The following is a 13,460-nucleotide window of genomic DNA, read 5'->3' on the forward strand; positions in this document are numbered from 1 at the left end:
AGTGTTTCCTGCTGTTTAAAGCTATGAACCGGAAGTACAAGTGCCATTCTGTCTTCTAATCGTCCATAGCGTTTCTGCTCGGATGGATTTCATTAATCACTCCAAGCAACATTTGCAAGTTTTACAAAATAACTAAAGAATGTTTAAACTTACTAATCAGTCCCATGTAGGAGTGTTTTCATGCATATTTGTATGGGCTATTTTAGAGGTAATGACACTATCGTCCCTTAGCATGAGCTAATATGCTAACACGTTTACGAGTCTGTGTTAGTATTATTAACTTACAATGGCATTTATTTTGTATTGTTTCAGTTTCACAAATTCCTCAGTAAATTCACCAAAACGTCACGGGGGAGTTATTGAGTCTGTTTAGCTGGTTGGAGAGCTAGCGTCCGCAGCTAGTGGGTCCATGACAATGGCTTCTGTTTTGTTTGATAAGATGTTTTACTGCCTTGTTACAAGCACCGTTTGGAAACAATTGAGGTGGCCAGGCGGCCATCACACTGTTTAACCATCCTCCACCCGATAAACTTTGTGATACGTACTGTATTTCTCATCTTTGCACCTCTGAAGGATCTCAAGGCTCCTCTGGTGAACCGGGTGATGCAGGAAACTGAAGCTGTCGACGGTTTTGACGGCGGGACAGGAGACGGCGGCATCATTCCCTAACAACCAAGCACAACCGTGACACCGCGCTCGTCTTTCAAGTGTTTTTAGTGTACACGTCGTCGTACCCGTCTTCGTGTGCGTGTGTCTGCGGCCGGCCTCCCTGAAAGCCACCAGGGCCCTGAAGTAGGCGCGCAACACGGCCCAGCGGAACGTCGCCACGGGGTCGATTCCCATCAGGCCGCAGATGAAGGCGTTCTTGCTGCTCTTCAGCAGAGCCACCACGTCGGGACGCATGTGGTCCGTGTTCTTTTCTCGGAAGTCCTGAACCAAACAGACAACCAGGAATTGAACAAACATCAATAAAAAGTATTAGTGAATTATACAGTGTTACCTCGGCTTACGGGTCCCACAGCTTTTTGTCTCTTGGCTAAGTGCAAAAGTTCGAGCTACGACCCTCCCCACCGCCAGTCGGCATGGCGACTGTCACAGTGAACCCCGTAAGAGCGACCAAAAACCTTTGGCGTCTCACTTGATACCCCGTTAACTACAGCGAGCAAGGCATAGCAACCTTTAGAAAGAACTGAAAAGAAGTGGATGATTCAATTCATTGAATTAAAGAAAGCAATCATCAAAAACACGACAAGCAATAAAAGCATAGCACCATACTGAAGCAAAATACGTTAAAATAAAATCTGAACGGCCGACATTTATCCATGAAAATATGGAGAAGCTGTCGATGGTGTGTTTGATGAAGAAGCAGCTGGAAGAAGTAGACATCCACTTTAGATGCTGTACATTATTATTACATCACTTCCTTAAACAACTGTAGTTTGTTTGTTGTACATTCTAATGCAAAGCTTCTCAAACTGTGGTACGAGTACCACTAGTGGTACACAGGCTCCATCTAGTGGTGCGCCAAAGAAGTCTGTAAATGGAGTATAATTGTTGATGTTTGTGCATTGTGTTTAATGTTACAGTGGACACTAATATTAAATATACTAACTTTAATGTTGGTCATTTTTGTGGTACTTGCAGGGTTAAGTGTTTTCTGAGGTAGTGAGTTTGAGAACCACTGTTCTAACGTATTGTTTTTCATTCAATATGCATTGTCTCGAAGTCTGTTTTCGTTTTCTAAAAGGATTTAGCAAGTTAAAATTGTGTTGTTTTGTGGGCCAAACTGCCATCCAGTAATTACTGTATATTGTGGCTTAGCAACAATGAGGAAGTTAACTACATTTGTGGGCATGTAACAATTTTTTTTAATAGAAATGACCACATTGGATGTCAATCTTTTGTCAAGAAAATTGGTTGACCAAGTATGTTCACTTATTGGCACTTTTTAATAGGGACGTGGAACTTACAACTCACGATTCAATTTGATATTGATTCTTGGGGTTACAATTCGATTGAGAATCGATTCTTGATTCAACCCGATTCTCTATTCAAATCTGATTCTCACAATGAATTATATTATATATATGTGTTTTAATAATTAAAACCGGTTACAGGTTAGAAAATATGGGGATTCATTTTTGTCTTTAATACAAAATCTTTTTTTTGTACTGATTTTATACTACTCAGTGGCCTAGTGGTTAGAGTGTCCGCCCTGAGATCGGTAGGTTGTGAGTTCAAACCCCGGCCGAGTTATACCAAAAGTCCTACCAAAGAGTATAAAAATGGGACCCGTTACCTTGGTATTGGGGGTTATATCACCTAAAATGATTCCCGTGCGCGGCCACCGCTGCTGCCCACAGGGATTGAACAAGGGGATGGGTCAAATGCAGAGGACACATTTCACCACACCTAGTGTGTGTGTGACAATCATTGGTACTTTAACTTTTATGTAACTGAATTTTTTCAGTACAGAAATATTTGTTGCTTCAAAAGTCAACACTAACGTCCGGTAAATCAAGACTGCAGCAATCGATCCTGCCTTAGAACTAGCCAATGAGGTGTCGAGTTTGAAGTCATGTGACACGGCTCGAATATTTCTGCGCTGAATTTTATTTACACCGAATATTAAAACACTGTATTTTCTCAAACTGAATTTTTAAACGCACACATTTTTATTCAATAGAAATTGTAAGCATAATTTAATGTAAAAAAAATCAGTTAAAATTTTTTTATAGTATATAATTAAGTTACATAAATTCAGTGTCAAAAAAAATCTTCGGTAATAAAGACACAAATTAACTTCAAAATAAAAGCTTGTCTTGGCTGCTGACGTATACGCGCAACCTAAGTAAACGTCTTTTAAAAAATAGATTGTTGAAAATTGTCAATAGTAATAAATAAGAATCACGATTCAGATGGAATACATTTTTTCCGTGCCCCTTACCCAGTGCTTCTCAATTATTTTCCGTTACGCCCCGCCACTTTCCGCCACAAATATAGGTAATATAATTTGGCTATAAAATTGTTATAAGTACACTTCTGCATAACATTGTATCCTTATTAACATCAAATAAAAAAATATATAATTAAATACAGTTATTAACATTGTTATTAGTTCGCAACAGAAAAGATTTAACATGCATCAATTTGCCGGAATTGTGAAAAAAAAATTTAATCTTTAACTAGACTAGACTAGAACAATTTGACACTGAAACATTTTATTAAATCAAGTCAATAAATAAGAACAAATTCAAAATGATCAGCAACATTAACTCATAAGCACAATATATAAAAAAATAATTAATCTACAAAAAAAAATAGTGCAACAATTTGTGCATATTGTGTTTTCTTTTTTAAATAAAAATTACAAAGTTACTATTAATGGCTACAATGAGCACATTTTATAGTGCACAGCTTTTCAAAGCGTGATTTGAAGCACTGATACTGACAAAGCATGTTCCATCATTGTTTTTCACATTCTTTTCCGAGAAAAAATGGCATTGACTCTTTAACTGTCACATGTATTCCAGCAGCTAAATGATTTACCTGAAGGCTCACTACGATGAAAGTACAAAACCCTTAAAGCCTCCTCTCACGTACAGTGAGTCACACCCGGCACCTCTCCAGCGCGCGGCGTATCCTACCTCTACGGATGAATATCATGCGGACCCGCAACAATACACCCGAGCCCTTCCAGCACATGTGCTTCTTATCAGAGCGCAGCTGGGAGGCGATGGGGGAGAATTAGATTGAGCAGGGGGGAAAAAGTAGGTCGACTGCACCGCAAGAGCTCCATAAAGGCTTTGGAAAAATGAGCAAAAAAAAGATAGAGTAGGAGGGAAAATGTACTTTCAGATGGACAATACTGCTAGAATATTTCACATATGATAGACAGAGAGAGATGGATTATATATGGTGATAGATATAATCTGTTTGTCATGTCACTCGTAAATGAAGAAAATCCATCCATCCATTTTCTACCGCTTGTCCCTTTCGGGGTCACGGGGGTTGCTGGAGCCTATCCCAGCTGCATTTGGGCGGAAGTCGCCACCTCATCGCAGGGCCAACACAGATAGACAGACAACATTCACACGCACATTCCCACACTAGAGACAATTTAGTGTTGCCTATCAACCTTTCCCCAGGTGCACGTCAACAATATTGGGAAAAACATACACAAACAGAAAGTAAGAAAAAAATGCATTAATGCATAAAGAAAATAAAAAAACTACAATACAAATTATGACATAATGAAAATGTGAGTAAAAATTGTACTACCAATTAGTGCCCTTTAGAAAAAGTAAAATCCAATGAAAAAAATAAATACAATTTGAAAAAATTATTTAAAAAAACGAATACAAAAAAATAAAATATATAAATAAATATATGCAAATAAATATATACATAAATAAAAATATATATAAAAATATATGTATATAAATAAATATATGCAAATAAATATACACATAAATAAAAAAAAATATAAATATATATGTATATAAATAAATATGTAAAAAATATATTTTTTACAAACACACACACATAAAACAAAATATATATTTTTGCACACATATGTATACCGGTATCCTATCTATCACGCACGCACGCACGCACACGCACACACACACACACGTATATATATATATATATATATATATATATATATATATATATATATATATATATATATGTAAAAAGACAAACACACACACACACATATATATGTATATATGGATGGATGGATGTAATATATGTATATATATGTAAAAAAAAAAAATTTTTTTACAAACAAAAACAAATTTATTTCAAGTGCACACACACACACACGTATATATATATATATATATATATATATATATATATATATATATATATATATATATATATGTAAAAAGACAAACACACACACACATATGTATATATGGATGGATGGATGTAATATATGTATATATATATATATGTAAAAAAACAAAAAAAACAAATTTATTTCAAGTGCTGCTAAGTTTCCATTGACTGACCCATTTACTAGTGCAGTTGCCAGTCGGGCGTGCAGAGTGGGGTATTGCAGATGCTAAACTTGCATGTGCATAAAAAACTGGTCCCAAACAAACGTCTCACAACTGGGAATTGGTTCTAATCGTTCCCTTAAAAAAGCTGTTTAAAAAAACTCGATTCGTTCGTGAACGTCACATAGAACACACTCCCGGGGAGAAAGTATTGTGTTGTTTAGTCAGAAGTCATTTTAGATCAGCCCAAAGGGCTGTGAAGATGTTTCCTCATAAACCTGACTGTTGCAAAGAAGTGTAAGTATGATACTGTACAGTTGAATAATAAAGCATAGTAAAGCTGGTAAAGCTCATTAGATAGTGTTAATTGTGTTTACTCCCGTCATTATTGGCAAATAGAGTAGAAAGTCACCGGCGGTCCTCACCTTGACGCCGTACTTGACTTTCCCGGCGTAGTGCCTGATGATGAAGGCGGGCTCCATGACGGCTGGGAACTCGATGTAGGTGTTTCCCTCATGCTGACGCTTGAACTTGTCCAACAAGGTCTGATTGGAGGCCTGAGGGAAGCTGCGCACAAAGTCACCGTCAACAACCCGACGCCACTGACAAACACAGCAGCCAGCAGGTGGCGTACTTGCACTCCTCGTCCAGCAGGTGGAAGAGCGCAGTGGGTTTCTTGCTGATGAGGTTGATGCAGCCGCTATTGTCGATGTAGTCGATGGTGTGCCAGGTGATGCCCTCGGCTCGGTACTCCTCCTGCACCGACAGAGACAAGGTTGCAGCGTGTCAACCAAGCAAACACTCTCGTAAGTACAACATTCATTGAGCTGCACATCATGACCCCTTTTTTTCTCCGGAGAAAAAAAGGGGTCATTTTTTAATTATTTGTGGAAATCAATGGTGTCATTTTTTAGTAATACTGCTAACTAACAAACCATGACTCACCGTTCACATTTGAACCGATACGGTACTAATTCTTGGTACCTGGGAATCGATACCGATACGCAACGGTACCGATTTTCTGTACCTTCGTGTAAATATTTCTGATAACGAAATCTAATTTTTATTGCAACATTTAAAAGTGAGCTGATTATGATAACTGCTGTCCGGTTGTTATATATTGTTTTATTATCACATTTCTGAGTCTCATTTACAAGTATGACATCCATCCATCCATCCATTTTCTACCGCTTAATCCCTTCGGGGTCGCGGGGGGCGCTGGAGCCTATCTCAGCTACAATCGGGCGGAAGGCGGCGTACACCCTGGACAAGTCGCCACCTCATCGCAGGGCCAACACAGACAGACAACATTCACACTCACATTCACACACTAGGGCCAATTTAGTGTTGCCAATCAACCTATCCCCAGGTGCATGTTTTTGGAGGTGGGAGGAAGCCGAAGTACCCGGAGGGAACCCGCGCAGTCACGGGGAGAACATGCAAACTCCACACAGAAAGATCCTAAGCCCGGGATTGAACCCAGGACTGCTCAGGACCTTCGTATTGTGAGGCAGACGCACTAACCCCTCTCCCACCGTGCTGCCCTACAAGTATGACATTAAGTTACAATTCCAGTTGCAAGTCCAAGACATTAGATGGCAGTGGTGTATAGTTTATGGTGTGTTGGTCAGTTCAGTCTTTGCTGTCTGTTGCGCCCTAAAAAGTGTTAATACTGTAAGTATTGCACTTATTACACAACGTGTGTTTGACTGTAACGTTTTCATTAACAAATTTGAAGGTGTTAAAATCGCCACGTGAAATCGCTAATGCTAATCAGTAGCAAAGCCAATGTATATTAGCATCACTTTTTGGATAAGCGGAGCCTTACTTTGCTTCCGCTGGAGCCTTTTTTGAGCCAATTTCTTTAACATTAAACAACAACATGACAACACAAAGTATTACTCAATAAGAAGATATTTAACTGCAAACACATTATGATATATTTGAATCAAACTATATACTATATACGCTACAGCCAACATATACAGTATATTCATACATTATGCAACGTTTCTGTCAGTTCTTTACTCCTGTGTTTACTATTTAGTTATTATTCTCTATTTTTTCTACCAATTTATTAGGGTTTTCAGTTTGTTTTCCTTTTATCACTGAATAACTGAATGAATGAATGAATGATCTTTATATTGTACATGTACAACACAATTGAAATGCAAGATCCTCGGTGTTACATGTAATAAATACTAAAACACTATTAAAACTAGAGATGCCTGATAATGGCTTTTTTGCCGATATCCCGATATTGTCCAACTCTTAATTACCGATTCCGATATCAACCGATACCGATATATACAGTCGTGGAATTAACACATTATTATGCCTAATTTTGATGTGATGCAACGCTGGATGCATTAAACAATGTAACAAGGTTTTCCAAAATAAATCAACTCAAGTTATGAAAAAAAAATGCCAACATGGCACTGCCATATTTATTATTGAAATCACAAAGTGCATTATTTTTTTTTAACATGCCTCAAAACAGCAGCTTGGAATTTGGGACATGCTCTCCCTGAGAGAGCATGAGAAGGTTGAGATTGGCGGGGTTAGGGGTAGCGGGGGTGTATATTGTAGCGTCCCGGAAGAGTTAGTGCTGCAAGGGGTTCTGGGTATTTGTTCTGTTGTGTTTATGTTGTGTTACGGTGCGGATGTTCTTCTGAAATGTGTTTGTCATTCTTGTTTGGTGTGGGTTCACAGTGTGGCGCACATTTGTAACAGTGTTAAAGTTGTTTATACGGCCACCCTCAGTGTGACCTGTATGACTCTTGACCAAGTATGTGTTAAAAGCCGTAGGTATTATGTGATTGGACCGGCACGCAAAGGCAGTGCCTTTAAGGTTTATTGGGCTCTGTACTCCTCCCTACGTCCGTGTACACAGCGGCGTTTTAAAAAGTCATACATTTTACATTTTGAAACCGATACCGATAATTTCCGATATTACATTTTAAAGCATTTATCGGCCGATAATATCGTCAGCCCGATATTATCGGGCTATAAAAACACCAAGGAGACATTAAATAGACATAAATAAGGAATATACAGAATAGTTTTGGAATATAAAAGTAATCAGTTATGTATTAATTAATTAGTATTTTCCGTTTTTTTCCCCTTTATCACAGAATAAGGACAAATATATAATTAGATATGAGGAATTATAAAATCACACTAGTGAATCTGATTACATTTAAAAAAAAAAATGCTCCATTGCGGCACGATTACCCCTGTTGCTGTAGATGGGTTAAGGTGATTAAATCAAGCGCTCCCTTTTTCTCCTACGTGCCTTGCTGCCGTAAACACACATGATCGTGTGGGACCTCTCAGTGTTTCAGAGGAAGACATTTTGCACAATGAAACATCACGCATTAACACATCAAACCTTATCAGCCACCTGAAAAGGCCAGCATCACTTTGACTGTGTTTTGAAACCCTACGAAGACACCAGCTGCAAAGGAAGCAGCCGGAAAAGCCCGGGCCTTGTTCCTATCGCTGCTGTATTTGAAAGGTACAAAACATTTTGTCAGTGACGACCCGAGGGATGAAATGATCTGTGATGTCATCATGACAATGATGGCGCTGGATGAGCAGCACTTTACGATTGTTGACTGGCTTTTGTCAGAACAAATGTACATGTACACTTTGTTAAATCCACCTTTGTTTGACTCTTCCTTACCTCCAGGTGTGCACAAAAGACACTTAAACCTTTGTTTTTTGTTTTGTCCTGTCTAGTTACTCACGCAAATCGTATTGTTGATGTAGATGCACATATCTGCTGGACAGATTTACTTTAGAAAACAGAAGTGTGGGATACTTCTGTTGTTGCCTTATTTGTATTTGACTTTATTAAATGGATTTATTTAATGTTTGGCGCAGCCGGACCGGAGCAGGAGGCGATAGAAAGAAGAAGAAAAAAGAAGACAGAGGAGGAAATTGCGGGGACAAGAGGGAAATAAGATAAAGAGACAACAACAACAACAGAATCAGCAAATATGATACGAAAAACGATAGAAAAGAAGCAGTCAGTGAAGTCAATATTAATAACACAGAAATGACAATGGACATTATTGCACTACAAATGGAGCAATACAAATACCAATAGAAATAGCACTATTGATAATGGATAATAAAAAAAAAAAAGACCTCTATTACTATCAACAATCTATTGTTTCAAATGCAACAATACATATTTGTAACAATAACTGGAATTGATTGAATAAACTCAGCCTCTTCCTAATCCTATTCGGATATGATAAACTTGCAATTGTTCAGCACGGTCGAAAACAAAAGCGACTAATATCACCGTTACATGTTTGCATTAGAAGTTTTCCCACCAATATCTTCCGTTATGTAACTCCTCCTACACGTCATAATAAACTAAAAGTACTGGCAGGTGAAATCGAACCTTCGCTCATGTTGTTTCTTTCCTACATGCAGTCAGGGGAACATTCTAGGAGGAGTTTTATTTTTATTTTGTTAAAGGCTGGGCGCTCTTATGTTGACTTACTTTGCTAGAGCACCCAAACACACACACACACACACACACACACACACACACTTTGTTAAACAAATAAAAGAGGGACTGCCCCCAATCGCCGTTTTAATTCCTGTTTCCCACTTCTTCCTGCTTGTTGGGTCTGAATCGTAGTGAAATACTGAAGCCTCCATTCCCTTAATAGAGACATCGCTCATCAATGATAACAAGCAAGCAAGCAAATGGCAACAACTTCCTTCAATTCCATCACAACCTTGAAGGAACCACACACCAAAAGAAAAAACACTGCTCATTTCCACCCTCTTCTTATTCTCCTTGTTTAGACTGCAGCCATTGGCCCGCCTGCTGCCCTATCAGAGCTCAGATAGCGAGGGTATAAAAAAAACCGCACCGAGAGAAGTATCTCAGCAGGCACAAGACTTTGATACAACGTTGATTATACGTACATGTCCTTTAAAACTGACTTTGAAACAACGTTGCAAAATAGTTGATAATGAGACAATGTTGGTGTCTAGCGTTGGATTCACGTTGTTGGTTGGGGAAATGACCAACTTTCAACGGATCAACGTCACAACCTGACATTGATTAAACGTTGTCAAAAAGCATGTTGTTTCAACGTTGTATTTGTGTTGTAGACTATTGGTTGGGAAATGACCAAATGTCAATGGTCAAATCAACGTCACAACCTGACATTGATTAAACGTAATCAAAAATCATGTTGTTTCAACGTTGTATTTGTGTTGTAGAATATTAGTTGGGAAATTACCACATTTTAACGGTCCAATCAACGTCTCAACCTGACATTGATTAAACGTCATCAAAAAGCTTTTTGTTTCAACGTTGTATTTGTGTCGTAAAATATTAGTTGGGAAATGACCAAACTTCAATGGTCAAATCAACGTCACAACCTGACATTGATTAAACGTCGTCAAAAAGCATGTTGTTTCAACGTTGTATTTGTGTTGTAGATTATTGGTTGGGAAATGACCAAATGTCAATGGTCAAATCAACGTCACAACCTGACATTGATTAAACGTCATCAAAAATCATGTTGTTTCAACGTTGTATTTGTGTTGTAGAATATTAGTTGGGAAATTACCACATTTTAACGGTCCAATCAACGTCTCAACCTGACATTGATTAAACGTCATCAAAAAGCTTTTTGTTTCAACGTTGTATTTGTGTCGTAAAATATTAGTTGGGAAATGACCAAACTTCAATGGTCAAATCAACGTCACAACCTGACATTGATTAAACGTCGTCAAAAAGCATGTTGTTTCAACGTTGTATTTGTGTTGTAGACTATTGGTTGGGAAATGACCAAATGTCAATGGTCAAATCAACGTCACAACCTGACATTGATTAAACGTAATCAAAAATCATGTTGTTTCAACGTTGTATTTGTGTTGTAGAATATTAGTTGGGAAATTACCACATTTTAACGGTCCAATCAACGTCTCAACCTGACATTGATTAAATGTCATCAAAAAGCTTTTTGTTTCAACGTTGTATTTGTGTCGTAAAATATTAGTTGGGAAATGACCAAACTTCAATGGTCAAATCAACGTCACAACCTGACATTGATTAAACGTCGTCAAAAAGCATGTTGTTTCAACGTTGTATTTGTGTTGTAGAATATTGGTTGGGAAATGACCAAACTTCAATGGTCAAATCAACGTCACAACCTGACATTGATTAAAGGTCGTCAAAAAGCATGTTGTTTCAACGTTGTATTTGTGTTGTAGAAAAATCATGTTGTTTCAACGTTGTATTTGTGTTGTAGAATATTAGTTGGGAAATTACCACATTTTAACGGTCCAATCAACGTCTCAACCTGACATTGATTAAACGTCATCAAAAAGCTTTTTGTTTCAACGTTGTATTTGTGTCGTAAAATATTAGTTGGGAAATGACCAAACTTCAATGGTCAAATCAACGTCACAACCTGACATTGATTAAACGTCGTCAAAAAGCATGTTGTTTCAACGTTGTATTTGTGTTGTAGACTATTGGTTGGGAAATGACCAAATGTCAATGGTCAAATCAACGTCACAACCTGACATTGATTAAACGTAATCAAAAATCATGTTGTTTCAACGTTGTATTTGTGTTGTAGAATATTAGTTGGGAAATTACCACATTTTAACGGTCCAATCAACGTCACAACCTGACATTGATTAAACGTCATCAAAAAGCTTTTTGTTTCAACGTTGTATTTGTGTTGTAAAATATTAGTTGGGAAATGACCAAATCTCAAGGGTCAAATCAACGTCACAACCTGACATTGATTAAACGTCATCAAAAAGCTTTTTGTTTCAACGTTGTATTTGTGTTGTAGAATATTGGTTGGGAAATGACCAAACTTCAATGGTCAAATCAACGTCACAACCTGACATTGATTAAAGGTCGTCAAAAAGCATGTTGTTTCAACATTGTATTTGTGTTGTAGAATATTAGTTGGGAAATGACCACATTTCAATGGTCAAATCAACGTCACAACCTAACATTGATTAAACGTCGTCAAAAAGCATGTTGTTTCAACGTTGTATTTGTGTTGTGGAACAGGGGTCCCCAAACTTTTTTTGCACCAGGGACCAGTTTAATGTAGTCATTATTTTCCCAGACTGGCCTTCCACATGTGGCAGATAAATATAGCAAATAAGTGCATGAAAAATGAATACATGAAAAAACTCACAATAACGTTGAGTTAGTAAGAGCCCCTGGCCTTTTTTCCCTTTGCAAAAAAGCTCTCCATAGACTCATTTTTGCTAGTAGTAGGCTTTTTTTTGGCTTTAGTATCTAATGGGTTATAGGTAATACATCACATTCAAGGACAAGAGCGTGGATATATTATTCAGCTAAAAATACTTGCCATTAGTTCCAATATATTTCTCTGGATATTTCCACAGTTATATCCATAAGTTATACATTCATATTTTTTGGCAATATTACACAATGTTAGCTTTTTTTGGTCCAATTTTCCATGCGTAAATACATCTGTTTTTGCTAACTACTTGTGTAATAAACTTTGTGCAACAATAGCAGCACTTTAACTTCCTTGAGCACAATTATTAGATGCAACAATTTAGCACTTCTCCATCTGCCTCATGTACTTGAACTACTATAGTCACTTTGTTCTTGATCTGCCTTGATCTTAGGTCATCAACCTGCCGCGGACTGCGGATGATTTGGCACCTTATAATTTGATATGTTTATTAATGTGCATTGTCCCATGTAACAAAGATGTAACAAATACAGCAAATGGCGACTTCCTATCAGGAGTTGTATAATACATCTATGAACAAGCTTATTGGTGTGTCTGGTGAGACTGGCAAAAGTTAAAGGAAAACATTATCACAATTTCAGAATGGTTAAAACCATTAAAAATCAGTTCCCAGTGGCTTATTATATTTTTTGAAGATTTTTTCAAAATTTTACCCATCACGCAATATCCCTAAAAAAAGCTTCAAAGTGCCTGATTTTAACCATAGTTATAAACACCCGTCCATTTTCCTGTGACGTCACATAGTGAAGCCAACACAAACAAACATGGCGGAAAGAACAGCAAGATATAGCGAAATTAGCTCGGATTCAGACTCGGATTTCAGCGGCTTAAGCGATTCAACAGATTACGAATGTATTGAAACGGATGGTTGTAGTGTGGAGGCAGGTAGCGAAAACAAAATTGAAGAAGAAACTGAAGCTATTGAGCCATATCGGTTTGAACCGTATGCAAGCGAAACCGACGAAAACGACACGACAGCCAGCGACACGGGAGAAAGCGAGGACGAATTCGGCGATCGCCTTCTAACCAACGATTGGTATGTGTTTGTTTGGCATTAAAGGAAACTAACAACTATGAACTAGGTTTACAGCATATGAAATACATTTGGCAACAACATGCACTTTGAGAGTGCAGACAGCCCAATTTTCATCAATTAATATAT

At 37.7% G+C, this 13,460-nt stretch overlaps 1 protein-coding gene across 7 annotated transcripts in view; it reads right to left on the reverse strand.

Moving 5' to 3' along the window:
• LOC133572122 (unconventional myosin-IXAa-like) overlaps nt 1–13,460 on the reverse strand; it is a 278,579-nt gene that overhangs the window by 59,105 nt on the left and 206,014 nt on the right. For all 7 annotated transcript variants that reach the window (XM_061924842.1, XM_061924841.1, XM_061924840.1 and 4 more), the window contains 4 exons: nt 5,644–5,765; nt 5,435–5,576; nt 735–930; nt 546–665 (listed from right to left, as the gene is read on the reverse strand). In XM_061924842.1, coding sequence (XP_061780826.1) covers nt 546–665; nt 735–930; nt 5,435–5,576; nt 5,644–5,765 — 580 coding nt within the window. The remainder of the gene's footprint in view (nt 1–545; nt 666–734; nt 931–5,434; nt 5,577–5,643; nt 5,766–13,460) is intronic.

Source organism: Nerophis lumbriciformis, linkage group LG29 (assembly GCF_033978685.3).
Source record: "Nerophis lumbriciformis linkage group LG29, RoL_Nlum_v2.1, whole genome shotgun sequence".
Lineage (NCBI taxonomy): Eukaryota > Metazoa > Chordata > Actinopteri > Syngnathiformes > Syngnathidae > Nerophis > Nerophis lumbriciformis.